The 25,714-nt window shown below is 34.1% G+C and overlaps 1 protein-coding gene across 4 annotated transcripts in view; it reads left to right on the plus strand.

Annotated features, from left to right (window-relative positions):
* The first annotated feature begins 7,149 nt into the window (after positions 1-7,149).
* The window catches only part of LOC112028987 (callose synthase 1-like), a 29,060-nt gene continuing 10,495 nt past the window's right edge, over positions 7,150-25,714 (plus strand). The window contains exons 1-24 of one of the 4 annotated variants that reach the window (XM_065772983.1): positions 7,150-7,262; positions 7,999-8,224; positions 8,861-8,961; positions 10,597-10,718; positions 10,820-10,913; positions 11,109-11,219; positions 11,303-11,419; positions 11,502-11,594; positions 11,688-11,779; positions 11,986-12,112; positions 13,274-13,411; positions 13,508-13,584; positions 13,666-13,759; positions 16,617-16,739; positions 16,834-16,951; positions 22,619-22,953; positions 23,139-23,191; positions 23,286-23,346; positions 23,742-23,823; positions 23,902-23,951; positions 24,084-24,170; positions 25,132-25,269; positions 25,398-25,492; positions 25,622-25,703. In XM_065772983.1, coding sequence (XP_065629055.1) covers positions 8,041-8,224; positions 8,861-8,961; positions 10,597-10,718; positions 10,820-10,913; positions 11,109-11,219; positions 11,303-11,419; positions 11,502-11,594; positions 11,688-11,779; positions 11,986-12,112; positions 13,274-13,411; positions 13,508-13,584; positions 13,666-13,759; positions 16,617-16,739; positions 16,834-16,951; positions 22,619-22,953; positions 23,139-23,191; positions 23,286-23,346; positions 23,742-23,823; positions 23,902-23,951; positions 24,084-24,170; positions 25,132-25,269; positions 25,398-25,492; positions 25,622-25,703 — 2,574 coding nt within the window. In that variant the 5' untranslated portion in view covers positions 7,150-7,262; positions 7,999-8,040. Of the gene's footprint in view, positions 7,263-7,306; positions 7,583-7,998; positions 8,225-8,860; positions 8,962-10,596; positions 10,719-10,819; positions 10,914-11,108; positions 11,220-11,302; positions 11,420-11,501; positions 11,595-11,687; positions 11,780-11,985; positions 12,113-13,273; positions 13,412-13,507; positions 13,585-13,665; positions 13,760-16,616; positions 16,740-16,833; positions 16,952-22,618; positions 22,954-23,138; positions 23,192-23,285; positions 23,347-23,741; positions 23,824-23,901; positions 23,952-24,083; positions 24,171-25,131; positions 25,270-25,397; positions 25,493-25,621; positions 25,704-25,714 lie in introns of those variants that run through there. The other 3 variants (XM_065772985.1, XM_065772984.1, XM_065772982.1) reach the window with 3 other exon arrangements.

A 25,714-nucleotide genomic window follows, 5' to 3' on the forward strand; every position in this document is an offset into this window, starting at 1 on the left:
ACCACAGAGCAACTCCTTGCGAAATGTGGTATTTGACCCTAAAGCTCTCCATACTGGCAGGGTGCTTGAATCTACCCATCTAAGCAAGTTAAGGGCAAGTAAGGGAAATGTTCTTGGGAAGGAACTGAAGATTAGAAGGCCAAGGAGGTTGGCTGAGAGGAAAAGAACTTAAGAATGTAAAGACTTACAAAAATGAAACCGGGTTACACTTCAGGAGCTTCTTGAGAGTTTGGAGAGTTGGGAAGTCTTGAGAGCTTGAGAGTTTGAAAGGTCTTAAGAGTTTGTAGATTTGTGAAAGTAAAGAAAAAAGTAAACCCACCAAGCGCCTTATATAGGAGGCGGAGTTAAATGGGAGTTATCTTGCTTAATTTTTAATAATAAATACCAATCGTAGGATCTACATCTCACCGTAAGATGCGAAGAATAAAGCGCCGCCTGGAGCATTTAATGAGACGTTGCAGACTCCGAAGCATCAAGAATAGTTATAGGACACGCGAAGCGATATTCTCATGTATGTAAATCATAGAAACAAATGGATTTAAATCTCCAAAGTCAAAACCCCATTTTTCTCCTCAGATAAGAAGGGAAAAACCGGAGTTTTGAGAGGCTATTGTAGGGTTAAGGAGTCCAAAAGTATATATTGGGCCTTGGGCCTTGGCCAAGGACGTTGAGTGATTTGAGGACATTTAACAATATTGAAGACGTGAGACTCAGAGCCTTGTGAGTAAGCTACAAAGGAGGAGATGAGGGAAGGTAGGCTGAGGAGGAATATCCCCTCGGCTAAGCGAAGCGAAAATCAAAATATGTGTCCTATCATCTAAGGTGACCTTCTAGGAAGTTCTATTGATAAGGACATGCGTTATGAACGTGCAGGAAGGATGGGAGCTAAGAAATATCTAAAAGAAAGCAGCTACCACCGTATTGAATGCTCTATAGCTAATTCTCTGTTCGCATTAATGAGGAAGTGATATCTGAACAGTGTTTTTCAGCGTTATATCTGCTTCCAAAGATTTTAGGAGGGTGCTGATGGGATAAGGATCAATACAAGCTATCTACTGCCCACGTAGAGGGTAGAGATGAGGGAGGGAGAAATAGTATAAATTAGAAGGAAGACCCTAAGAGAGAGGGATCAGAAATTAAGAGAAAAACACTGTAGCAATCAAGAACTGAACTTGTAATCAAACTTGAGAGTAATATATAAGAACTAGTCTCCTCGGATTGAGCCGAGGATGATTTTCCTTAGATAAAACAAGTCTATCTTTGCCTTTTGGTCAGTTGGATCCATTATACTTGTTCTCTAACTCATTAGAGCCCAGCTTTCCAATCCACTATCTACAAATTCATTGTATTGGGCTTTTTGGGCTTAAGTTCATTCATCCATTGGGCTAGGGACTCAAATTGTGTCCTTACACACCTCATTATCAATAGCTATGATTTATTAATCAATTCTTTTGAACCAGTCACTACTAACATGAAAATGTAGACTATCTTTTGACCATTAATCTCTACCATTTGGGACACATGTAGCTTTTATTTTTTGGGTAATGTTTTTGTGATTGTATGTAAACTATTATTGACAACTATCTTAAGAGCACATGTTAAAGTATTAGCAAAAAAAAAGAGCACATGTTAAAGAATATTTAACTTTGAATTGCAAATTATTTTAAATGTTTTTAATAGAAAAATTAAAAGACTTGCTCATGATTCGTTGGTTGTTTGCGTTCCCTGTGTATACAGATTCAAAATTGCGGTATGTTTTTTACTTATTATTTGTGTAGTGATACTCTAAATGAGAAGTTAATATAACATATAAAAATATCATTTTACCTAAAGATAAATATACGAGGTAAGCCTCAATTATATTGTATTAATCACTCATTTTTGTCATTAGTATTTCATGTGTGACTTTAAAACATAACTAATCACACAACTCATAATGAATATTTCAACAAAAAATATTGATGATATGGTAGAATTCATGATGATTTAATCCATAAGTCTTGAATGAAAAATATTTGGATAGAAGTTTTTTTTTTTTTAATTTTTTTAATTTTTTTGATTTGTGACAAACCTAACATCCAAACGGTTAATTCTTCAAATTAAATGTTCAAGAGCCAATTTAACTCTTAGGTCAAATTCAATTAATATTTGTAAAAATAAAACCCCTTATAATCAAAATAATCATTTAATTATAAAATTAGTATTAAGTAAAATAAAGTTTTGCATAATATAACTTTTTCTTAACAAAAATGAGGCTGTAACAGAGCTAAAGAAGTTTTGAAAATTTTTTGGTAAATGAAAATATAAGATAATTGTTCGTTTGCTAGAAGCCTCAATTCTTATTCATATAATAGAAACGAAAAAGAACCTCAATTAACTCTTCTTCCATCCGCTTAGCTCTTACTGATGAAAACTTGGCTTAACCAGTAGTACCATAAAATATGAGATCATCTCAAAGTCACACCCATTCAAATGATACAACAATCATATTAAATTTTCAAGGGAGCAGTGATTATCTGTGCTCAATTCCATCCAAGCAAATGAAGTCATGACTTAGTTATTGAAACTAAAATATTAACCCAGCTTTCCTTGTACTCTAAAGTCCTACCAACTCCCAATTTTTCAGATTCTTTTATTATTATTATTATAAAAAATGGGAGAAGGGAATGTCACGAAATTGTGTGGTATATAGATTTGTAAAGCTAGAAGTGTTTTTAATTTAAAAGGCGTTTTAATTTTTTTTTTTTTTTAAAAAAAGGCTTTTGAAAAGCAGTTTTATCCAAAATTTTGCAAAAATCACCTTTTAAAAAAGGTATATCAAACCAAGATTAAAGTGTGAAAACTTAAAACTATTGACAAAGATTCTATGATATGTCTGTGTGTGTAGCACATGTATTAGTAATAGAAAAATACAAAAGATAGTGGATTGTTCTTTATCTCTTTGTAGCTTCCATTTTATACAAAGGTATATCACGAAAGGGTAACTTTCAAGAAAAGGTGGAATAGTAACTCGCAATTTTCTTAAATATTAACTTCATAGTTTTTGTAGATTCTAAATAGTTTAACCCATGAAGTACTATGTCGTCAAATAAGAAACTTTAGTTCAAATCCCATCTACACCAATTACCAAAAGTCGATGTATTGAGTCATCAATCATCATGAATTAAATTTCATAAGTTCAAATTTATTGTATTTATCAAAACTTCATAGTGTTTTAGTGTTTTTTTTTTTTTTTTTTACTTCATTTTATCTCATTAGATTATGATAGGTCAAATAAGATAGTGTCCATGTCAAATTTAATGGTAAGTTTTGCCATATCTTATGATAACCCCTGCTTCTTTTTTTCTTTTTTATTCATCTTGTACTAACAGTAAAATAGTCACACACTCACACATGATACTAATTTTGTTACAGTCATCAATCCATAACCAGAACTTTTTTTATTATTTTACTTTTTTTTTAAAAGCTATTGTTATAGATTGAACAACGGCTATATGCTATATCGTATCTTAAAAATATTATAGATAGTAGCTTTTCAAAAGCCATTGAAAGAAAAAAAAATAGATAGTACTGTACAGTTAAAGACATAAAATTGTTCTTATATCTAGCTTTTTATTATTGTTCACATTTTTGTAAAATGTTACATTATTCTTAAATTTTAAAGAGCACTATAGCGTTTTGTATTGGCTATTTTTTAATTTCACCCTCTCTCTCTCTCTCTCTCTCTCTCTCATGGTGGTCGATCTAGTCATAAGCTGATGTCTTCAATGATGGCAAATTTGGCTTTGGGGCATTGTGATGGTGGTTGTTAAAAGTATCTCCAATAGGCTCTCTAAAGCTAGTTATGGAGAGCTAACACACAAAAAAATCCCTCCAATAGCCTCTCCATCTCCAAATTTTTTTCCAGATTTGCTAAAGTAACTCTCCAAATATGGAGAGCACTGTAGCAATTACCGTAGCACCTCTAAATAATATTCTCCTTTAAAATAATATCCGGTTGAATAAAAAAAGACTTTTTTTTCTCTTTCCTCCATTTCTATTTCTTCTGCACTCCCTCTCTCTCTTGCTTCTCTTTAGAAAAAAACTCTCTCTTTGCTTCTCATCAGAAAACAACGGTGAAGCACAAAATCGACGGAGCTCTCAATCAAAACACAAACTCAAATTACAATTTTAAAACTAATCAAACTAGGAAAAAAAAAAGAAAAAAAAAAAGAAGCAAAGCTAACCCATCTGAGCCTTGGTGGGGAGAAAAAAAAAGGTTTTCCTCTAGCCTTTGTCATCCGTTGACGATGTGAGAGAGAGAAAGAAAGAGAGAGATCTTCTTGAATGCTCTGGAGTAGACGAAGTGTTAGAGAAGAAAAGAAAAAGGAAAAGTGAAGATAGCTCCAGACGGAAAGCTAGAGAAGAAAAGAAAATAGCTCCAGACAAAAGAAAAAAGAAAAGTGAAGATAGAGATAAGGGAAAGGTGTGGAGGAGAAAAAAAAGAGGAAAAAAGAAATGTGTGGATGAAAAAAAAAAAAAAGATAAGGGAAAAATAAAATAAAGAATAAAAATACAATTTTAAAACTAATCAAACTAGGGAAAAAAAAAAAAAAAAAAAAGCAAAGCTAACCCATCTGAGCCTCGGTGGGGAGGAAAAAAAAGGTTTTCCTCTAGGCTTTGTCATCCGTTGACGATGTGAGAGAGAGAAAGAAAGAGAGAGAGCTTCTTGAATGCTCTGGAGTAGACGAAGTGTTAGAGAAGAAAAGAAAAAGGAAAAGTGAAGATAGCTCCAGACGGAAAGCTAGAGAAGAAAAGAAAATAGCTCCAGACAAAAGAACAAAGAAAAGTGAAGATAGAGATAAGGGAAAGATGTGGAGGAGAAAAAAAAGAGGAAAAAAGAAAAAGAAAAGAAATGTGTGGATGAAAAAAAAAAAAAGATAAGGGAAAAATAAAATAAAGAATAAAAAATTAAAATTGAGAAATGCTACAATAATATTTTCACAACAAATTTTAAGTAGTTGGTTGTTACTAACTAATATTGACGAAAAAAATATATTTAAGTGATGTGCTCAAATTAAAATCAGTAATAACTTATCGCATATGATTTATTGTGAAAATATTGTAAAATGTTAAGAACGTAGCACTTCTCATTAAAATTAGATGAATGAAAGAAGATTGAAAAAGAAATATCAAGGAAAGAATGAAGAAATAATATTTAAATGGGATAGAGAAAAGAATAGAGAGTCTGTTGAAAAGTGTATTTGAAAAAGTACGTAGGCAAAAGGTAAAATGAACTATTTACTCTCCAAATAGTACAAAAAATTAAAGAGGCTGCTAGAGATGCTCTAAGACAGTAGTGTTGGAAGCAAGATGGAGTGAAATTATTATTTTAGAATATTTTGAATAAAATATATTGCAAAATAAAGAGTAAGATATATGATTTATTTCAAAAATGGACAGCTCATGTGAAAAAAAAAAATTTTAATTTTTTAAAGATGCTATTTGGGGTAAAAAGTACTTAACAAAATGGGATGTGATTCATGTGAATAATGTTGTGCTTAATGTCTTGCAATAGTAAGTCGAATAGTTACCCATAGGTATACAGGAAAAGCCTAAGTGGTAATATATGCGATGATTAGAGCATCCTCATTAAGAATGCTAAATATTTTAGCATTTCACCCAAAATCCTACTTTATCAATTTTAACATACTATTTTACAACTTCCTCAAAAAAAAAACATGCTATTTTACAATCCACCAAACATCAAACATTCTATTTTTTTTACAACATTTAAAAAAATTATTTTTATTTTACCACTTTCTCTCTTTCCACCACTTTCTTCTCAACGGCTAGCCAATGTCAACCACCACCACCATAAACCATCAACATTCAATAGCAAACCCAGACCGGCCAACCCATTGCCACCACAATCAGCATCCATCCAAAAATTAACCCCATAGCCAACAAAAAAAAAAAAAAAAAAAAGAGCAACAACAACAACAACAAAAACTAAACTAAACTTGAGAGAGAGAAGCTCACCGTGATTCCATCCAAAAATTAACCCCATAGCCAACAAAAAAAAAAAAAAAAAAAAGAGCAACAACAACAACAACAAAAACTAAACTAAACTTGAGAGAGAGAAGCTCACCGTGAGAGGAAGAGAGGGAGGCGGAGGATAGAGCGGCGAAAAAACCCATAAACCCAAGACCCACGACGGCTACGACAAGCAAAACCCATCAAACCTAAGACCCACGCCTCAGCCACAGCAACCCACCTCAGTCACCACACACCTACCTCGTTCTCAACCCCAACCAAAACCCACCACCCCGATCTCAACCCCGGCCAAAACCCACCACCCCGATCTCAACCCCAGTCACGTCAATGATCTACGAACGCAGACCCACGAACCCAGACCCACAAAATTGCCGGAGCACATTAGACCACAACCCACGACCATTAGCGAAGCACACTCATCGGCGAACCACATCGGCAAAGCACAGAGAGAGAAGCAAGAAGAAAGAAGTGGATAGAGGAAAGAGAAAGATAGAAGAGAGAGAACCTGAGGGAATAAAAAATAATTTTTGTTTTACAATTGTAGCTACAGTGCGGTCTCAATTATGAGATTGCATTGTAACTTGAATCTTAAAAGTTTAAGATTTAGCCGGTTTAATGGAGGAGCTTTTTTTGTCACAAAAATGCTAAAAAATAAGATTTTTAGCATTTGAAAGGTTTAATGAGGATGCTCTTATATGCACAAGCCCTTCTAAAAGAAAAAAAAAAAAGGAAAAAGAAAAAGAAAAGTGTTGCAACCAATTTACAAAATTATCTTTCTCCCTACGATTGGGTATCCAATTTCAGACCAATCACAGCACGTTGCCAAGCTGAGAGAGGATGCTCTTACATGCCCAAGCCCTTCTAAAAGAAAAAAAAAGGAAAAAGAAAAAGAAAAGTGTTGCAACCAATTTACAAAATTATCTTTCTCCCTACGATTGGGTATCCAATTTCAGACCAATCACAGCACGTTGCCAAGCTGAGAAGAAACCCGAAAAAGAAACTTTTAAATGACTTGGCATGTTGTGATTGGACTATTAATTAAAAGTTAAAACCCATGAAACAGAGCAATTTGACTTTCGACATGTAATAATATTTGCTTCCGCGTCTTCTGATTCTGCGGTGCCATTTCCTTCTTCCTTATTAGCCGTTAAGTCACTCGCCGAACCTCTCTCTCTCTCTCTCTCTCTACATCTCCGTTACTTTTTTATTTTTTTTATTTTATATAAGTAAGTTTCCGCTCTCTCTCCTTGTTTATGGTGTACCCTGTACCATTTTTTTTATTAACAATGAAGTGTTTGCATGTTTAAAGCTATATATATTTTTGTTTACTTAAAAAGTCCTCTGCAGCTGGGACACTCTTCCTTCTTCCGCTTCATTTTACTTCTGTTTCTATTTTTCTTCGAATCCCACTTCTTCAAATTTGAAGATTTTCTCTTTTGCTTCTTTGGTTTTCTGTCTAAGACACAGATCTCTGCGTATATCTGTGCCTGAGTAATTGAACAAATGCTTCAACCGTTTTGAGAGGTACATATATGGCTTAGTTGAGGTGTGCTTTGCATTTGGGTTTGGAAAAATATATTTATTAGACTTCATGATTTCTTTTGTTTCTGTACTTCGTTATTACAGAAATAACAAAAAAAGAAAAGAAAAGAAAAGAAACAATACTATTAGTATTACACTTTGTTTGATACTAAGGAAGTGAACCAAAAGAATAGTAGGTAACTAGATACACAGTTTTTGCCTCTTCTGCCTTTTGATGTTTTTTAATATCTTGAATTTGGGGGAAAAAAAGGGAGTCAAATATTGAGTTATGTATCAGTTGGGTGAAGGATTTTTTTTTTTTTTTTTGAATTTCAGGGGCTTATACTTTATATATAGTGAAATTGTGGTAGACCTATAATTTGGATTCGAACTGATGAGTTTGATGGGAGTTTGTCTATTTTGCTTGATTGGTTTTGACAGGTAAAGAAGGTGGCTTGAGTTGATATTTGTTGGGGTCTAGAGATGTCAAGTAGAAGGGGGTCTGATCAGCCACCGCCTAGGCGGATTTTGCGGACTCAGACTGCCGGAAATTTAGGAGAGCCGATCTTGGATAGTGAGGTGGTGCCTTCTTCCTTGGTCGAGATTGCTCCAATTCTTCGTGTGGCTAATGAAGTCGAGTCTAGCAATCCAAGAGTTGCTTATCTCTGTAAGTTGCAGTTTTATTTTATATGATTTGAATTGTATATATGCTTGTATGTATCTACCTGATTAAGTATCCTCTTTGATCCACTAGAATTAAGAAGTCAGTGGATTTAACATACTTTAAACTATGTTGATTTATACTTGCTTTGATCTGTATCCAAATAAAGAAAAGAAAAAAATTGCTTTGATCAGTTAGCTGCATATGATGTAAATATCAGGTCTTCCGTTGTTTTCTGGAGGTAGAACTTATGTTGGAATTTGGATTAGCAAAAGTGAATTCAGAAAAACAAGAAATAAAAACGTTCATATAAGACATAAAATTTTAACATGGTTCTGCCATCTTTATGCCTACATTCATGGATGATGCAACAAAAATTCACACTTATACTATTTATTTGGTTTTTTCTATAATCAATATCATATGAGTTTTCTGTTCAATTGCTAAGAAATTCTTTTCTTCATTGCTTCTATTGTTCATCCTAACTAATAGATCACAGCATTTGGTTTTGTCTCTTTTTATATATTATATTATTTCAGAATTTAACATGGTGTATATCTTGTAATGAATACAATGGGACACTTTCTGAACTCTGATATGTATCTGAACTCAAATGCATATTTATGTCAATGCTGGAATTAGGTCGGTTTTATGCCTTCGAAAAAGCTCACAGACTGGATCCTACATCTAGTGGACGTGGTGTTCGTCAATTTAAAACTGCACTTCTTCAACGTCTAGAAAGGGTAAGCTTTAAAATCACTTGCCCATTAAATCTACTTTTTCTTCTCTAGTAAGAAATATTATTCTAGAAGGATCATGATCAAAGGTGTAACAATTTAAATAAAGAAAAGTCATATACCTATCATGATTTGCGTTTTTTTTAGTGAATTAGTAGTTTCATTCAACTGAATGGAGAAATATAAGAGGAGAACCTGTCAGCACAGTACAAACATACTATGGAGAACCCTGTTCGGAATGGAATTACTCACTTTTTTGCTTGTTTCAGAATGCAATTCTTCATTTTTGTGCTTGCAGCAGGTATCAACCTAACAGCATTCACAATGGTCTGCCAAACTTGTCTCACTATCTTCATCAAACACTTGGTCAAAATAGTCTGCCAAACTTGCTTACTGAAATGATCACTCAGAAAGTAGGTGACAGCTGCTTTCCAGTTCATTCCTGCAATCAGTGCAGAGAATGTCTCCTGTATACTCGAATTAACCTGTTTGATCCCTGGTTGACAGCTTATTCCTGATTGCAAGTTTGTTTATAAAGGAATGATTTGGAATAGCTTTTGTAAACCATACCAACTTCCACCAAGAAACAAAGGGGAATATTGTTCTAAGTACTTCCAAGTTGCAGTACATTAGTGTTTAGCATCCTTTGAAGGAAGCTAAGAAATTGAGTCTGTGGTACTCAAAACAACTTCATGTAGTCTGGGCTGAATAGACAGTGAGTCCTCAGATCTAGCTAGGGGCCAACACGGCAACACCATTTATCATCTTGAAGTTAAAATTTTTTTTCCTGTCATTGTGTTTGCCATGCCACAGAGAGCTATATGGTCATATTTAGAATATATATGTTTTTGATAAATAATAAACTTCATTGAAAAAAGAAGAGAAAAAACAGAGGAAAATATTTAGAATTTGATGGTCCATCAGGATGCCAAAAATCATGACAAAGGAAGATAGTATCTCCTTGTCCCACTGAGAATTTCATAAAAGTTCTTGCTGTGTTTCTCAAGCCGAGGATCCTCTTCCATCCCCATGTGCTCTCTTGCGGGACTCTTAACTGCCCAAATGCTTATTGCTCTAAGAATATAAAGCTTTACCCATTCAACCATGATAGAGCATGCCTGAGCAAAGAGATTCCACATTTGTCTCATAACTGCAGCTGTGTTATTCTACTCTTCCACCTTCCTCAATCTGCTAGGACCAAGTTAGAACTCAATTGAATCAAGAAACAAAGGAGGACACTCGAGAATTTGAGTTTCTGACCCTAAGTTCCGATCAGCACTTAGCTCAGAAAAGACCTTCTCTAACCAGCATTGGCTGTCAAACCAGAGAACATTTCAAACTCATCTTGTACCTGCTTAATAGTCTCAATGGTGATTTGGTATTTTTATCTCAGAGATTGCTTTTGTGTGATGGCTGACTCTAAATGACATAAATGTTCAGTGCCTTCTATCCGCTTTCTCCTTCTTCTTCTTTTTTTTCATTTTTCATTTTTCTTCCTTTTGAAGTAAAACTAATTTGCTCTACCTTAAAAAATATTCCATAATGTTTCAAGATGTTATTACATTTTGGCTTTAATTCCCTACAATTTCTAATCAAGGGTCTCTGTGAAGAAATACTTATTCACTCTTATTTTATTTTCAGGAAAATGAAATGACATTGGCAGGAAGGGCAAAGAGTGATGCTCGAGAAATGCAGAGATTTTATCGGGATTACTACAAAAAGTATATTCAGGCTTTGCAGGATGCTTCTGATAAACACGACCGGTTGGTTCTCTGAGAGAATTGATGTCTAGTTGATTACTTGCTTGATGTTTGGCTCTAGTGCATTATATTTATTTGATATTAAGTTCACGTTCCTGACTCAGTGCCCAACTTACAAAAGCATATCAAACTGCTTCTGTCCTATTTGAGGTATTGAGGGCTGTAAATCAGACTGAAGCTGTTGAAATGTCTGATGAGGTGAAACTGAATGCATTTTACATCTTACTTCTGAATGATATTAAGTTATTGGGATTTGCTAAAAAGAATACATTTTTTGTCCAAGAACCTTAATGTGCTGCGGTTGCATATTTATATGTGGATATGTTAATTATTTTCCTTTTTCTCTTTTGTTGTGGTAATTGGATAGTAGTTTCCTTTTGATTTCTATTGTAGATTTTACAAGCTCACACTAAGGTCGAGGAGAAGAAACAGTTATATAAGCCTTATAATATTCTTCCTCTTGATCCAGATAGTGAAAATCAGGCTATTATGAGTTTTCCTGAGGTTTGTTCCAGTTTTCTGGTGTAGAATAGTTGATTTTCCTTAGTTCTTGCACGCTTTTTGATTTTGAATTATTTATTTTGCAGATTCAAGCTAGTGTTTCTTCACTTCGTAACACCAGGGGTTTGCCATGGCCAAAGGGCCACCAGAAGAAAGTAAATGAAGACATTCTAGACTGGCTTCAGGCCATGTTTGGTTTTCAGGTGACTTGCCAAATTGTTTGTTGTCCATTTCTTGGTTTTTCAAGTTTAACCAGCAGGATACTTTCCATTTATTAATATGCAGAAGGATAATGTTGAAAATCAAAGGGAGCACTTGATTCTGTTGCTTGCAAATGTGCACATAAGACAATTCCCAAAGCCTGATCAGCAACCCAAGGTCTTATTTTTCTTAGATTGCTTGGGATTTTATTTTTACTTTCTGAGCAAGTCTTTAAATTGCCATAACATACACTACTTTTTTCCACTTTAGTTGGATGATCGTGCTCTGACAGAAGTGATGAAGAAACTTTTTAAAAACTACAAAAGGTGGTGCAAGTATTTGGATCGCAAAAGTAGCCTTTGGTGAGGCTTCCTATTTTTTATTTTCCTATTTCTAGAATATGTTTTTGTTTAATTGCCAAGTGTATTGGATATAGTGTTGTGTGCAACAGTGCTACACTGCTGCTTCCTTCTGCTATAGTTGGTACTTAAAAGCACCTTATTTTTCACAGTTTGTGTATTGTCTATTCACTTTCATGCTTTTTCTTTATGGTTTTTTTAATTGGCAGGTTACCAACAATTCAACAGGAAGTGCAGCAGCGAAAATTACTATACATGGGTTTATATCTTCTTATATGGGGAGAAGCTGCAAACTTGAGATTCATGCCAGAATGCCTTTGCTATATTTATCATCATGTATGTACAGTTCAAATTGTTCATGAAATTGCAACAAGAGAAAAAAGAATAATTTTTCTTTACCATTTCTTTAGGGCTCTAAATGGTAAGGAGATGTATGAGAGATTTAGATACTTATGAGAATTAATTCAAGTGTGAGGATGTTGGCATGATAGTTGAAGGAGCCAAAATACAATAAAAAAATTACTTTTAATAATTCTTTATCAGATATTAATGAGAGATTATAACTGAAAGAAAATGCATAATATGTTTTTTCATTTGCCTTTTGATGTGCCATATTGAGTAGATGGAAATGCCTAGCTTATGGTGTCGAGGACTGCATGTTTTGTTGCTATTTGCAGCTTTATGATCTATTGGTAGGAGAGGTTTGGAACTTTGGAAGATATATGAGGGGTTGAATGGGCTGCAAGAATATGCAAGTCAACTCACTGACTTGGTGGTGTTTTTAAATTACTTTATACAATGTGATAGAGGTGCCATCATAGGCTTTCATGTGCTTGGTTTTTGATATTCTCATAGACTTCATAGGTAGTTTAAATTTGCAATCTACAGACTTAATAATAAATGTATTAATCAGTAAGCAATATCTACCTCGTTCAGTCTAAAGATTTTGATGAGTATGTACTGATCATCTCCAATTTTTCTCTTTCCCCCCTTGTTTAGGAAGCATAGATAAAGGCTTTTCTTTTAAAATAATAATTCCATAAATAGGCCTTTAACAGCCTTTTCAAGTTATGTGATATTGTCAAGTGTCTAGTCATTAGAGTTTGGAATGCTTAAATTATGCACTGATATCATTGTACCAATTCTACAGCTGTAAATTTTCTAAAACGTTGAACTATTGTGTATATTATAATTTCCATAAAGTTTATTGTAGTACATTCTGGCCATTACCATGTTTGATACATTGTGCTTTACACTTGATAAAAATTTCTGTAGTTAAGTTGTGGAAGTTTGGGTCTCAGACCAAAAAAGATAAATTATAGATGCTCAGAACAATTTTTAATAGACTTGCTCTGAATTTTCAGGTTCTTAAACATATATGTTTCAAATTTTTTTATGCTGACATTGAAATGGTTACTATCATTGATCATTGAGTATAATTAATACTTTATTGATTTTAAGTATAATTATTCAGTTGTTGTACTCCAATCTTTATAGATGGCGTTTGAGTTGTATGGGATGCTGGCTGGAAGTATCAGTCCAATGACTGGTGAGCCTGTAAAGCCAGCCTATGGTGGTGACGATGAGTCTTTTCTAAAGAAGGTGGTAACTCCCATATATGAGACGATAGCAAAGGTGTTGCTTCTGCACATTCTTTTGGGTCTATAAAAATGTGTGTTATTATATTGATATATGACTGCTTTGTCTTACCATTTGTTTTGTGATTTACAGGAAGCTAAAAGAAGCAAAGAAGGAAAAGAAAAGCATTCTCAGTGGAGAAATTATGATGATTTAAATGAATATTTCTGGTACCATGTGTTTCTTTGTTTATATGAGTTTCGTATGTACAGAATGTAGTATATTAAAAGTTATGTTGGTGTGAATTGTAGGTCAGTTGATTGTTTTCAGCTGGGTTGGCCTATGCGTGCTGATGCTGATTTCTTTTGCCAACCTCCTGAACAGCATCGAGTTGACAAAAAGGATGTATGTTGTAATTTTGGGTTATATGTTGCTTGTTTGTTAGTTTTCTGGACTTGTTAATCTTTCTTTGCAACATATGAATCTAAATTATTTCTTTTATTAATGATTTTTTTTTTTTTAATCTTGACTTATTTCATTGTACATTCATGAAATATTGTCCCTTGATGATACAAAGAATTTTCCTGCTGTATTTTCAGCTTTCTTGTACTAAATATGGTTCAAACATCTATCCATGCAGTCAACATCTATACAAGAAATGTAAAAGTTGTGTCTTGAGGAGTCCAAGAAAAAGCTTCGAGGGTCACCCTTTGGGTTTATAATTCAAGGCGGAGACATACAATCTGTCTCATGCTTCTAGCTATATTTATAATATTTGCCTCTTACATGTGGGTGCGGCTTACATTATTTATGTCCATTACTTACATGTACAGATATACTACTTAGGTGAGGAAGAGTTAGAGAAGAGAAATATGAGGTTGGGGTAAATAGGGAAGAGCCCGATGTAACAAAAAATAAGGCTAGGTTACTGTAATAAATGGACTAGAAGGAATGGAGAAGAAAATTGAATCCAAGAGGAGAAAGCCAAAACCCAGGGTTTGGGTGAAAGATATAATGAAATAGGTTAGACAAGAGCTAAAAAAAAAAAAAAAAAAAAACACTTGCAGTCCTAGGCTTTGCCATAAAGCTTAAGTGGGATAGGAAAGCCTTAAGTGAATAAATCCTGAACAAGTTTTGAACTGGAGTTCAACCAATCAACAACTTACAGCCAGGAAACAGAAGTCAGTAAATTATAACCAGTGTTTAATTTGAGGAACTATTTAGATCAAGAGAAAGCTAGCAACTCTTTCAGGAACTTAAGTAAAAGCCACAGCTGAATTTGTCCAATCAATCTTTTCAAACTAATTATACAGAGAGCAGGAACACTATAAGGTAAATAGAGCTAACTTTGAAAAAACCATGCACAGAACGATTTTTCTTTTTTTTACTTGTAAATAAGAAATTTTTTCAATGAATCTTAGCAGTAGTAAGCCACCAAAAACTAACAACAATACGACTATATTAAAGGAGACAAAGAAGAAAGGATTTGAAATATAATGACCAAACCAATAAGAATAGAGAAAGGAAGGGTTTTACCAGGTTGTGGGGTATGGTATTTTCTATAGGAGGATATGTAGTAATGGCCTACGTGGTTACCTCCACATGGTTTCAAGTCTTCTTACTCTGATTTAGACACTCACAATGTTCAGATTTTACCTTAGTGTTATTCCCAAAAGCTAGACACAGCTTCTAATCTCCTACATGGTTACCTCCACTGTTTGTGCTTCTTGATAACTTGTAAAGAATAAGGAATGCTAGTTACGTAGGATGTGCTGTAGCAGATACTCCACTCTCTTCATCCTCAAGGCTGCATAACCTGATACAAAATTGGGTGAGGATCTTTGAGAGAACCTGCACATGAGCCCTTATTCTCTGGATTAAGGCCCCAGAGTAACTGAAATATCCATTCCTGTGTGTATGTGTGGATACACAATTCAGATACAGGAGTACAAATATGGAAACATTGATCCCTTCCTGAGAGCAGTAATGACTTAAAACTACAAGTAGTACTAGCATAGTTGGAATCAACAGCTATAGCTTTTCTGGCTATATGTTGCTGTTTTTGCATCTATACATTTATGTTCTGTTCTTTGTCTTCCTAAATGCCTTCATTATCGTAATTGTCATAGTCGATGATATAGATCTTTTATGCAATATGCCACTAGTCCACTTAGTTTCTCATTCTTATTGACGGAATTTACTTAATTAACAACATTCTTTTAATTTTGGGATTCATATAGCTGACACCTGTCACTCTGGGACTTATATATATGGGTTGGTGATGCAGTTCATTTTTAAAGCCAGTTGTTTACTAGTGCTTATGTTGTATGATAAGTAGATCCTTTCACTTGTAACAGAAAATTAGTTAGTTGATAGGTTATTAGTTATAAATACAACAACTATTAGTTAGTAGAGACGTTTGTTAGGCTCTGGCCAATCACATGGCAGCCACATGGTAGATTCTTGTAACTAACTTTCTAGCCAATCAGCAACCTACTTATGTATCTATAAATAAGCAAGGTTGCTCTCATTGTAACTAGTATAATTATAGCCAGGTTTTCTTTTCACTATTTTTCCCTCCATCAGTTGGGTTCAAGTAACATCTAGTATAATTCTAAGCAATATTACACTATTTAATATCTTTTTTATTGGAATTGAATTTTAACAAATCCTTTGCTGGATTACATTTTCTTCGCATACCTCCATGCTTGAAAATTTTTAAAATTATCAAAGATCTATAACTGTGTCATCAATCAAATCAAATGTTTAGATTTCAAGTTTTTTATTTTACAATTATGTATAAAAGATGAATTTATGGATTGAATAGTAAATTACATCCAATTGACATACAATTTGGCATGTATGTTAAGAATATAGAGACTATGTAATCCAATTGTGGGATTTTCAATGTATTAATCCAATAACAAGTAATTAAGTGGTGTGATATTACTTAAAGTTATATTTAGTGTATGTATATGTGTGTATATATATATATATATATACACATATAAAATAGCAACTCAGTTGACCATGTTGTCAATACTCTATGTTGTAAATCTTGTTCATCTTCTGTTGTAGAATTTAAAACCCAATTGTTGGAATTGACGATGTAGGGTTTTTAACAGCTATAATTCACAAGGTTTTTATTTTTATTTTTAATTTTTTTAATCTATTGCATTATAGAAATAACACTTCTAAATCTGACAACCTGATTTCGACTAAATATATGGCATTTCTAATGTTGGAAATTGTTGATATTCAGGATGAGAAACCTTATACTGGGGATCGATGGATTGGGAAAACTAATTTTGTTGAAATACGCTCAGTTTGGCATATCTTTAGAAGTTTTGATAGAATGTGGAGCTTTTTTATTTTGTGTTTACAGGTAATCCTCTTTCTACTTTTCTTATCATTGTGTTTCTTGCTTTTTATTCCTGCCTAATATTATGATCAATGTTCAAATACTCTGTCTAATTTAGGCGATGATCATCCTTGCTTCAAATGGGTCAGGGAAATTAAGTTCCATATTTGAGGGTGATGTTTTCAAGAAGGTGTTGAGTATCTTCATAACTGCCGCATTATTGAAGCTTGTACAAGGTAGAAAACCAGTTGAACGGGTTCTGTTGGTGCATTATTTATTTCGAATCTCATGCATGTGGATAAAACTATATTTTTCTTTCTACTAATTCCTTCTCTCCTACTCTTGCTTGATCTCTGTTCTTCAGCCTTAGAGAGTATGATTACATGTTTTTATTTGAAAATTTCCACTTCATTTTCGTATTTATCTGGAAGTTCACTGCAGTGGTGTGGTGATTCTTTTGGAAAACAAGCCACAACTGCTCTGATCTGAAATTTTTAACTGATATTGAAAAACTCCATCTTAACCCTTAGTTAACTGAATAGTGGAATTGTTGATTGAATGAACAAGTTGATTATGGATTCTATGCATAAGCAGATATGACAATCACATTTACAGCATGTCAAATCTAAAGCAATAAATATATACAGTAGTAAAGTGCACACAAAGATTTAGTAGCAAAGTGGGAAACCAATAAAGAGCATTTCGAATTAATGGAAAAACCACTTGAAGAATCTAATCCCATTAGAAAATCCACTATAAAGGAACAGTTATATTAGTCTATACTCACAAACCTTTGTAGTCCTAGAGTCTCCATGTAACCTCTGCAAATGCACCGCTTGCCTTCTTACAGCTGTAATCATAGGGCCTCTAAAATCCTTCTACAGGAATCTTCTTGACGAACGTCACAATCACATGAACCAGAACTTCTAGTTCTAGCACTCCACTGAACTTCTTGTAGATTTGCTACAATGAACTCACTAGAAATGATCACTATGATTTCAAAATGTCTCACAAAAACTCTCTCTCATCACAAGATGAGAAGGTAAAATCTATGTATTTTTCAGTTTAGCACAAGGAGAGAAAGAAACTAGGTTTCCTCTATATTGCTATGGAATGAAAGCCCTTTTCTTTTTTAAAAACTTCATGCATTAAGTGGTTTATATAGGTGCACAAAATAGGGTAAAAGTTGAGCATAAATCCTTCTACTAGTAAAACTTGGATTGCATGTCCTGATGATTTTGCTTGACTTGGATTGCATTATTTTCTTGCTTGAGTGAGTCTTCATTTCGCTCATGTGAGATTCATTTTTCTTGAATGAACTTAGTCATGCTTGAGCAAAATATGAAAGATTTGTTCTTCAATTCTTTCAACAGAAGCTCTTGACAGTCTTTTTATGCTAAGGCAAAATACAACCGATTTAAAAACGTTTGACACACGTTGTCATAGCTCATAGGAAGCAGCCAACACTAAAAACCTAGCAGATATGTTTTCATTGGAATTGCATCTAGGAGTCATGGAAAGCTAGGGTTGTGGGCCAATTTGATAATCTATGATTTATGGGTTCTTTAATCTGAAATAGGCTTGTCAAACACTTCCAAATGACACCCATGTCCAAACCAAAAAAATACCGTTTTTGAATACATCTAGAATTATAAGATTGTTAAAAAAAAAAAAAGTTTCCTTATTTAAGTGCTGCATTATTTATAGTTTTTTGGCATGCAAACAGTCAAATAAATATCTCAAATATATATTCAGTAATATACATGCCATCTCTACATGTCTTGATTTTTGGGATTTACCATGTATGACACCCATATTGAACTGTGAACAAATAGACCTGTCTATGTCCAAATCAATTATCTAGAAGGAACATCAGCTCCATATGAATTAATAAAACTGTTTGGGAGTTCTGTTAAATTGAGGAAAAGAAAAATAATTTATTTTTTGTCTCTCTTCTTCTACTTCTTAGGCATGATGACATCAATTACATTTTGCCACAATTCATAATAGTAATAGATTGACTAAAATTTAAACCGACTGTCAACCTACCGTAACTTTCCACCTTGCTCTAGACTTGTGACTGGCTGTAAACAAAATATATGACACTAAGCATAGACACAGGCAGAGTTAAATGCATCGATAACAATGACCCACTAATCTACTCAAGGAAGTAGCATGTGGCAAGAATTAATAGAATGCACCAACAAGAGTTTACTTCTCCACCAACATGTCAAAATCATTAACTGTATACGAAACTTAAAAATAATCTACTCAAGGAAGTAAAATGTGGTAAGAATTAATACAATGCACCAACAAGAATGTACTTCTCCACCAAGATGTCAAAAATGTCAAAATCATTAACTATACACCAAATTTTCAAAGGGAAGAAGAAGAGGATGTATTTTATTAGGGCCCAAAATGGAGTTAGTGAATTCAAGCACCTTGATTACAAGATTTACTAAAATATCAGAATGTGTCTGTTAGGGAGATAACACCTTGGGGAATCTCCAACAGAGTAGTTAAATATAACATATAGGGATATCACTTAACCTAAAAGACTTAAGCCTATGGGTATAAGTCCAGCTATGTTATATTAACCACTCACTCTTCTCATTAATATTCAATGTGAAACTTCACTTCTTAACCAATCACACTAGTCACATATGAATATCACAACAAATATCCCCCTTCACGTGTAGGTCTTCTAGCTACCAAGTCATTTGTGGCACTTTAGTTAGTCTTCCCCTTGAATGAAAGCCTTTTTTTTCAGCAATGCAAGTTTCATATATCATCATCACCAATAGTGTGCCCTTTACTGGACCGTGATTAAGGCAAAAATGGGAGTTTTCCTTGCACAACTTTGGGAGTCACCAACATGCACCAAGTAGAACCCTTTATTCAAACATGGATGGAAGCATAAGAGTTTTCCTCATTCTACTTGGTGGGATCCACAAACAAACACTTGCCCTCAAACCATCGGCTTTTGATACTACTTTTTGGGGAGATAACACCCTGAGAAAAGTCCAATTGAGTAGTTATTATAACATATAGGGACAACACTTAGCCTAGAAGTCTTAAGCTTACGGGTATGAGCCTAACTATTTTATATTAACCACTCATTCTTCTAATTAATATTCAACGTGGAACTTTACTCCTTAACCAACCATACTACTCACATGTAAATATCATAACAATGTCTTATAGAAGAATGAGAAATTACCTAATGCAACCTAGGTAATTATTTAGACCCCTAGTTCATGACTTAATGAATTAAAGGCTAAGTTATCAATTAGTGCCAAATATATGACTAACCCACTGATATAAGCATAGCTACGAACAATTGCCGGATAAGAACAATAAGAAAATTAAATGAACAAATCATAGGAAATAAGAGAAGTAAACCAAAGATAACATTGGATTTGTTATTGAAGAGGAATTCAGCAGAAAAACCTTTTTATGGCTAGCTGCCGAAATGATCCATTTAGTATAGATAGTTGCAGTACAAATTGACACACAAAACCCTCCAAGTCTAGTGCTTGAGCTCTCCAAGCTCCTGCTCACAACCAACATCACCTACTCCTTTCTCTAACTTAGTCTCTGAATCCACAACCAAGCACCAATTGCATCTTCAAGCCACCATGGTTGAAATGGTAGTGTTCCTATGATTCCCAAGGCTGCAATCAGCTCTCACAGCTCAAAGGTAGTGATGGGCATGATGGATTTAATCTCCTTTCAAGGATTTGAGGGAAAGGCTAGGTGTTTGGCTCTCATAATTTGCTGGGTTTCTACAAACTTTTTTATGGGAATTAGGGTTTACTTTTGTGGGAAATGAGGCTTATAAAGTCTGGGAAAAGGCTGGAACAATAGAGAGGGTAGAAATTGAATTTTTCAAGTTCTGATAATGTCAGTCCTGCAAGAGTTAGGCAAAACTCAGGTGAAATACATCTCAACTAATTTTCAAATGCAAGCCACATGTCAGGTTGGAGGATCGAAGTGCAATTTCAGTTTGTTGGGTTAAAATAGATTGACCTTAGTTAATTAATTCAATTATTCAAATTAATTAATTAGGTCAAATTACATGCATATTGTAGAGGTACCAACAAATCACCAAATAAACTAAATGCAGTTAAATTGACATGGTGATTTGTTGATAAATGGGAAAAAACCTCTCACGAGGTAAAAACCCTACCGAGTGAATTTAAGGTCACTACTCTCAAGAATTCACCAATCAATAATCAAGCCGTTACAAGTATAAGAAATCTTACCACTACCTTGGCCTATCTCGGGACACCAACTTACAGTTGAACCTTTGCTCCAATACCCAATTGGACTTGATCTTGTAGTAGTTGCACAAATCCTCAATCTGTGACTAACTCTTTTGCACAGATCCTAGTACATGACTAACTCCAACAACTTGCATGGTTGTTGTTGGTTGCAAAATTCTTCACTTCATCAACAAAGAAGATCATGAAGCACTTGGTTACAAAATCTTATGACGTATAAACGCAGTTGCTTCACACAGAGTATATGAGTTCTAGGTCTCTATTTTCGAGTGTGATGACTTTTAAAATAAACCTTATATATGACTAGGGTTGTGAAAAAAGAAATCTTAATTAAATAAGTCATCGTGGGCCAAATTTCAGATATGGAAATTCTGAAATCGTAGATCTCGATAGATCAAGCTTGTGTCAAGCTTCTCCATTAATCTTTAATACTAGCATCTGTCGAGACTTAATGAGACAACTTTTCTTCACTTGTTTCTTGGATCAATCTTCATGTCTTTAATAATACCACTTGATATGTTTGAACAATATACTCGATATATTAAACCCAACTTACATCTACCTAATTACAAATAAAGTGCATTTTGTCAAAGAGTTAGCCAATTACATAGAAAATATGACCCTAACACAGTCAACCGAAATTCCTCTTTTAGCAACTCCAATTTTTAGCACTAGAACTACCCTAAATACAACCCACTCAAAACAAATTACAATGTAATTGAATGAAAATTACAACCAAATTTTGACACATAATTAGCCAACAAGAATACAAGACTTAACTAAGAATGAGGTGAAAAGTCCCTAGCAACCATCAATTCTCTTCAATATTTGCATGGTCTTGGTCTTTTTAAGTCTTCCTTTTTTTTTTCTAACACCTGTTTAGGTTTTTTATTTTTATTTTTTTGTTGCTTAAGCATATTTTAGTTTTGCAAATTTTATGGTATTTTCTTAGGAAGCCTACCATATCCTCCACCTATGAAGCACGGGTGTGTTTCCGAATTCAAGTGTAGGTGCGGGACTTGGCAATTTTTAAAAAAGTAGGGTGCGAGTGCAGTGGGGTGCGGCGATTAAAATTATTAAAAAAAAAATTATTTATATTTTCTATATATTTTTACTATTAAAATATTCTTAAAAAACACATTACTATGGCCTTGGTTCACAAAACAAAGAAAGAAGAAGGCAAGAAACACTAAACAAAAAAGAAAACACAAAAGAAGCAACAAATATTCATAATAAAATTGAGAAATGATAGATTTAGGATGTTTGGGCGTCATTCAAAGCCCATTTTGGTTGTTCTAGCATGATTCAAGGCCGATTTCGGCCTTTTCTGGCCGCCGGCTGATATGATCTGATTCGGCCGATACAACCTGATTCTGTCCGAATCGGTCCAGTTCGGTGCAAATCAAAGCCGAGTCAGCACGAATCCCCAAAAAAAAAAAAAACTCAGATGCGGCACCGATGCACGGACAGCCACTGGTGCTTCCTAGTCCTCAACATACGTCTTTACATTCAATTATCAATATGACAATCTCCTGCTTATAAGATAGTTCTGATGTGAATTTTTTTTTTTTTTTTTTTAGTGTTACCGCTATTGTTATTATTATTTTGGAACATTTGCAGCTGTCGTTGATATAGTCCTGAGCTGGAAAGCAAGGCAGAGCATGTCAATATATGTCAAGCTAAGATACATTTTGAAGGCTATTTCTGCTGCAGCATGGGTCATAGTTTTACCAGTAGCTTATGCCTATAGTTGGAAAAATCCTCCGGGATTTGCACAGACCATTAGGAGTTGGTTTGGCAACAGTCCAAGTTCACCATCTTTGTTCATTTTGGCGGTCCTTATTTACTTATCTCCAAACATGCTCTGCACAGTGTTGTTTCTGTTCCCATTCATTCGCCGATTTCTTGAAGGATCGAACTATAAGGTTGTGATGCTCATGATGTGGTGGTCTCAGGTATGCAGATGCATGTTTTAAACTTTTACAAAAACACTTTTACAGTGATAATTTCTATTTCTGCAAGAACATTACATTTTACATGCCTATGGATATGATATGTGAAACTCATTTTTAGCTTGCTGTTTGATTTATTTTCATTTCTCTACCATCTTTCTTTTTTCCAACCTTTTGATATCTGGCAGCCTCGGCTCTATGTCGGAAGGGCAATGCATGAGAGCTCAATTTCTCTTATCAAGTAAGCGAACAGAGTTTGATTTTTGAGTCAGCATGGCTTGAATGCGATTCATTGATTCTCTTGCTGATTATCTTCTACTTTTTCTAACTTCTAGGTACACTATGTTTTGGGTTCTCCTGATAGTATCAAAATTAGCATTCAGTTACTACGTAGAGGTATTTCACTCACCTTTCCTCAGAACTTATTATTGTTATTGTCGCTACCATGTATTACAATAATCCTAAGTTGGATAGAATCTAATATAGTAAAACCATGAACAATTTGACTGAATAGGTTTAACTGACTGCACAAATTCATGTAGTCAATTGATTTATGCATATTGTTTAGGTTAGATCTATAGATATAAATATATTTCTATAAATTTAACTTGTGCATTTTGATACTTTGAATCTTAAAAAAGATTTCACCTGTTGCAATTAATTTTGTAATGAAAAGTGTTGCTCAATATATTCATTATAAGAATTGTTGCTAGTTGGAGAAGGTTTGAAAATGTTAAGACTTCTGGGATCAAGTACTGGTTAAAGCCATCTGAAAATATTCTTCTTCGCAGATTAGGCCTTTTGTGGGTCCAACAAAACTTATAATGAAGGTTCACGTGAATGTATTTCAGTGGCATGAGTTCTTCCCTCAAGGTAATAGCTTGAGTTGGAAGAATATTTTAAATTTACATTGTGGACATGGTTTGTAATGTCATCAGTTGCTGTTTGCAGCCAAGAACAACATTGTTGTCGTGATTGCACTTTGGGCTCCTATAATTATTGTAAGTTATGTTTGTTCAGGTGTCTATCTGTTCCATAATCTTTAGCTGTATTCATTTTAATGTGAGTTTTTTTTTTTTTTTTTGATAAATAAACAGTGCAAATAAAGTTTCTAATAAAAGCAACTTTTTCAGGTCTACTTTATGGATACTCAGATTTGGTATGCTATCTTCTCCACTACATTTGGGGGTCTATATGGTGCATTTCGCCGTCTTGGAGAGGTTAGTGGAGCTCCTTCTTTTGTTCTTTGTTATTATGTGGCTTGAATTTCAAAAGGGTGCATGAATGGCACAATGAAGATTTTTTGCTGCTGTATGTTTTTTGATAGAGAGCTCATTGGGTGTATTTTTAGTTTGGGTTTTGTGAGAGTCAAGTGTGCCACTCTTGTAATCTCCAAATTTTCCTAGTAAAACTTTTTCCTCGACATTGTCCATGTGTATAGGCCTAAAGAGCAAACCATGTAAATTCCATCTTTCTTGTGTGTTTGATTGTTTCATTTTTCTATTTCACATAAACCTAATTGATTACACTCAAAACAAATTGGTTCAAAGCTTTTGCTATCTCAACATTCTTGGTAAAATGTATTCTTAGATCCAAGACTTTGATGTTATAATGGGGAAGATGGTTTAAAGTATAGTTGAATGCCATACACTCACCAAAAACATCAATAGAATCTATTCTGTATTTTTCTTTCAAGAGGAAATCTTGATGTATATTATTACTGGTAGATGAAGTTAAAAGAAAGAAATGTATTGAAAGTTTGCACATTCAGTATGTTCAGACACAGCTGACCCATTAACAGTAGGTACTTGAACAGAGAAACATCTTGAGGGTTTCAATAGTGTGGTGTTCACAATAGATAAAAAGAGAGAACTTGAAAAGATCATGAGAATATATATATATATATATATTGCCAAGAGGCTTGTAGCTTAGTGGCATAACTTGCTTTTCTTTAGTAGAACTAGGGTTCAAATCCCCCCTCCCCTGTTGTTACAATTATCAAATTATCAACACACACACACATATATAATTTGATGTTTATATATTTTCAAGCATGATTGGACCTTTACTCCTGATTTGCTGCCAAGGAATTATATGTCCTGATGTAGACATATACAGAATCATGAATTCTATACATTTAATAAGTGTCTTGAACACTCAACCTAATCTTTGGTTTCTCAGATTCGAACATTGGTAATGCTGAGGTCTCGATTTGAGTCACTGCCAGGTGCTTTTAATGCCTGCTTAATTCCAGTGGAAAAGAATGAGAAAACCAAGAAGAAGGGGCTGAAGGCCACTTTCTATCGAAAATTTGATGAGGTTTGATTACTGTTTTTTATTATTAGCAGCCATAATTGATAACCAATTAACCCAATTCAAAACCTGTTTCTTTTGATGCCTACAAGGCATTTTTTTCTGAGTTTTAATAAGTTCCTTGGTTGTTTCAGATCCCATCTAATAATGGGAAGAATGCAGCACAGTTTGCTCAGTTGTGGAACAGTATAATCACTAGTTTTAGAGACGAGGATCTAATAACTAACGGGTAAAATGATGATCCAGCATTGGGATATGTTTTCCTTGATTCTTGGGGTGAAACTTAAGTGTCTCTTGCTTCGTTTTTTTTTTGGGAGGGGGGCCTTGGGAATTAAAACCTTAGATGTAAAATTTGCAGGGAAATGGACCTTTTGCTTGTTCCATACTGGGCGAGTGGTCTGGATCTTACCCAATGGCCTCCATTTTTACTTGCTGGCAAGGTTAATCTACT

The sequence above is a fragment of the Quercus suber genome, unplaced genomic scaffold (assembly GCF_002906115.3).
Source record: "Quercus suber isolate HL8 unplaced genomic scaffold, Cork oak 2.0 scaffold_67, whole genome shotgun sequence".
Taxonomy (NCBI): Eukaryota; Viridiplantae; Streptophyta; class Magnoliopsida; order Fagales; family Fagaceae; genus Quercus; species Quercus suber.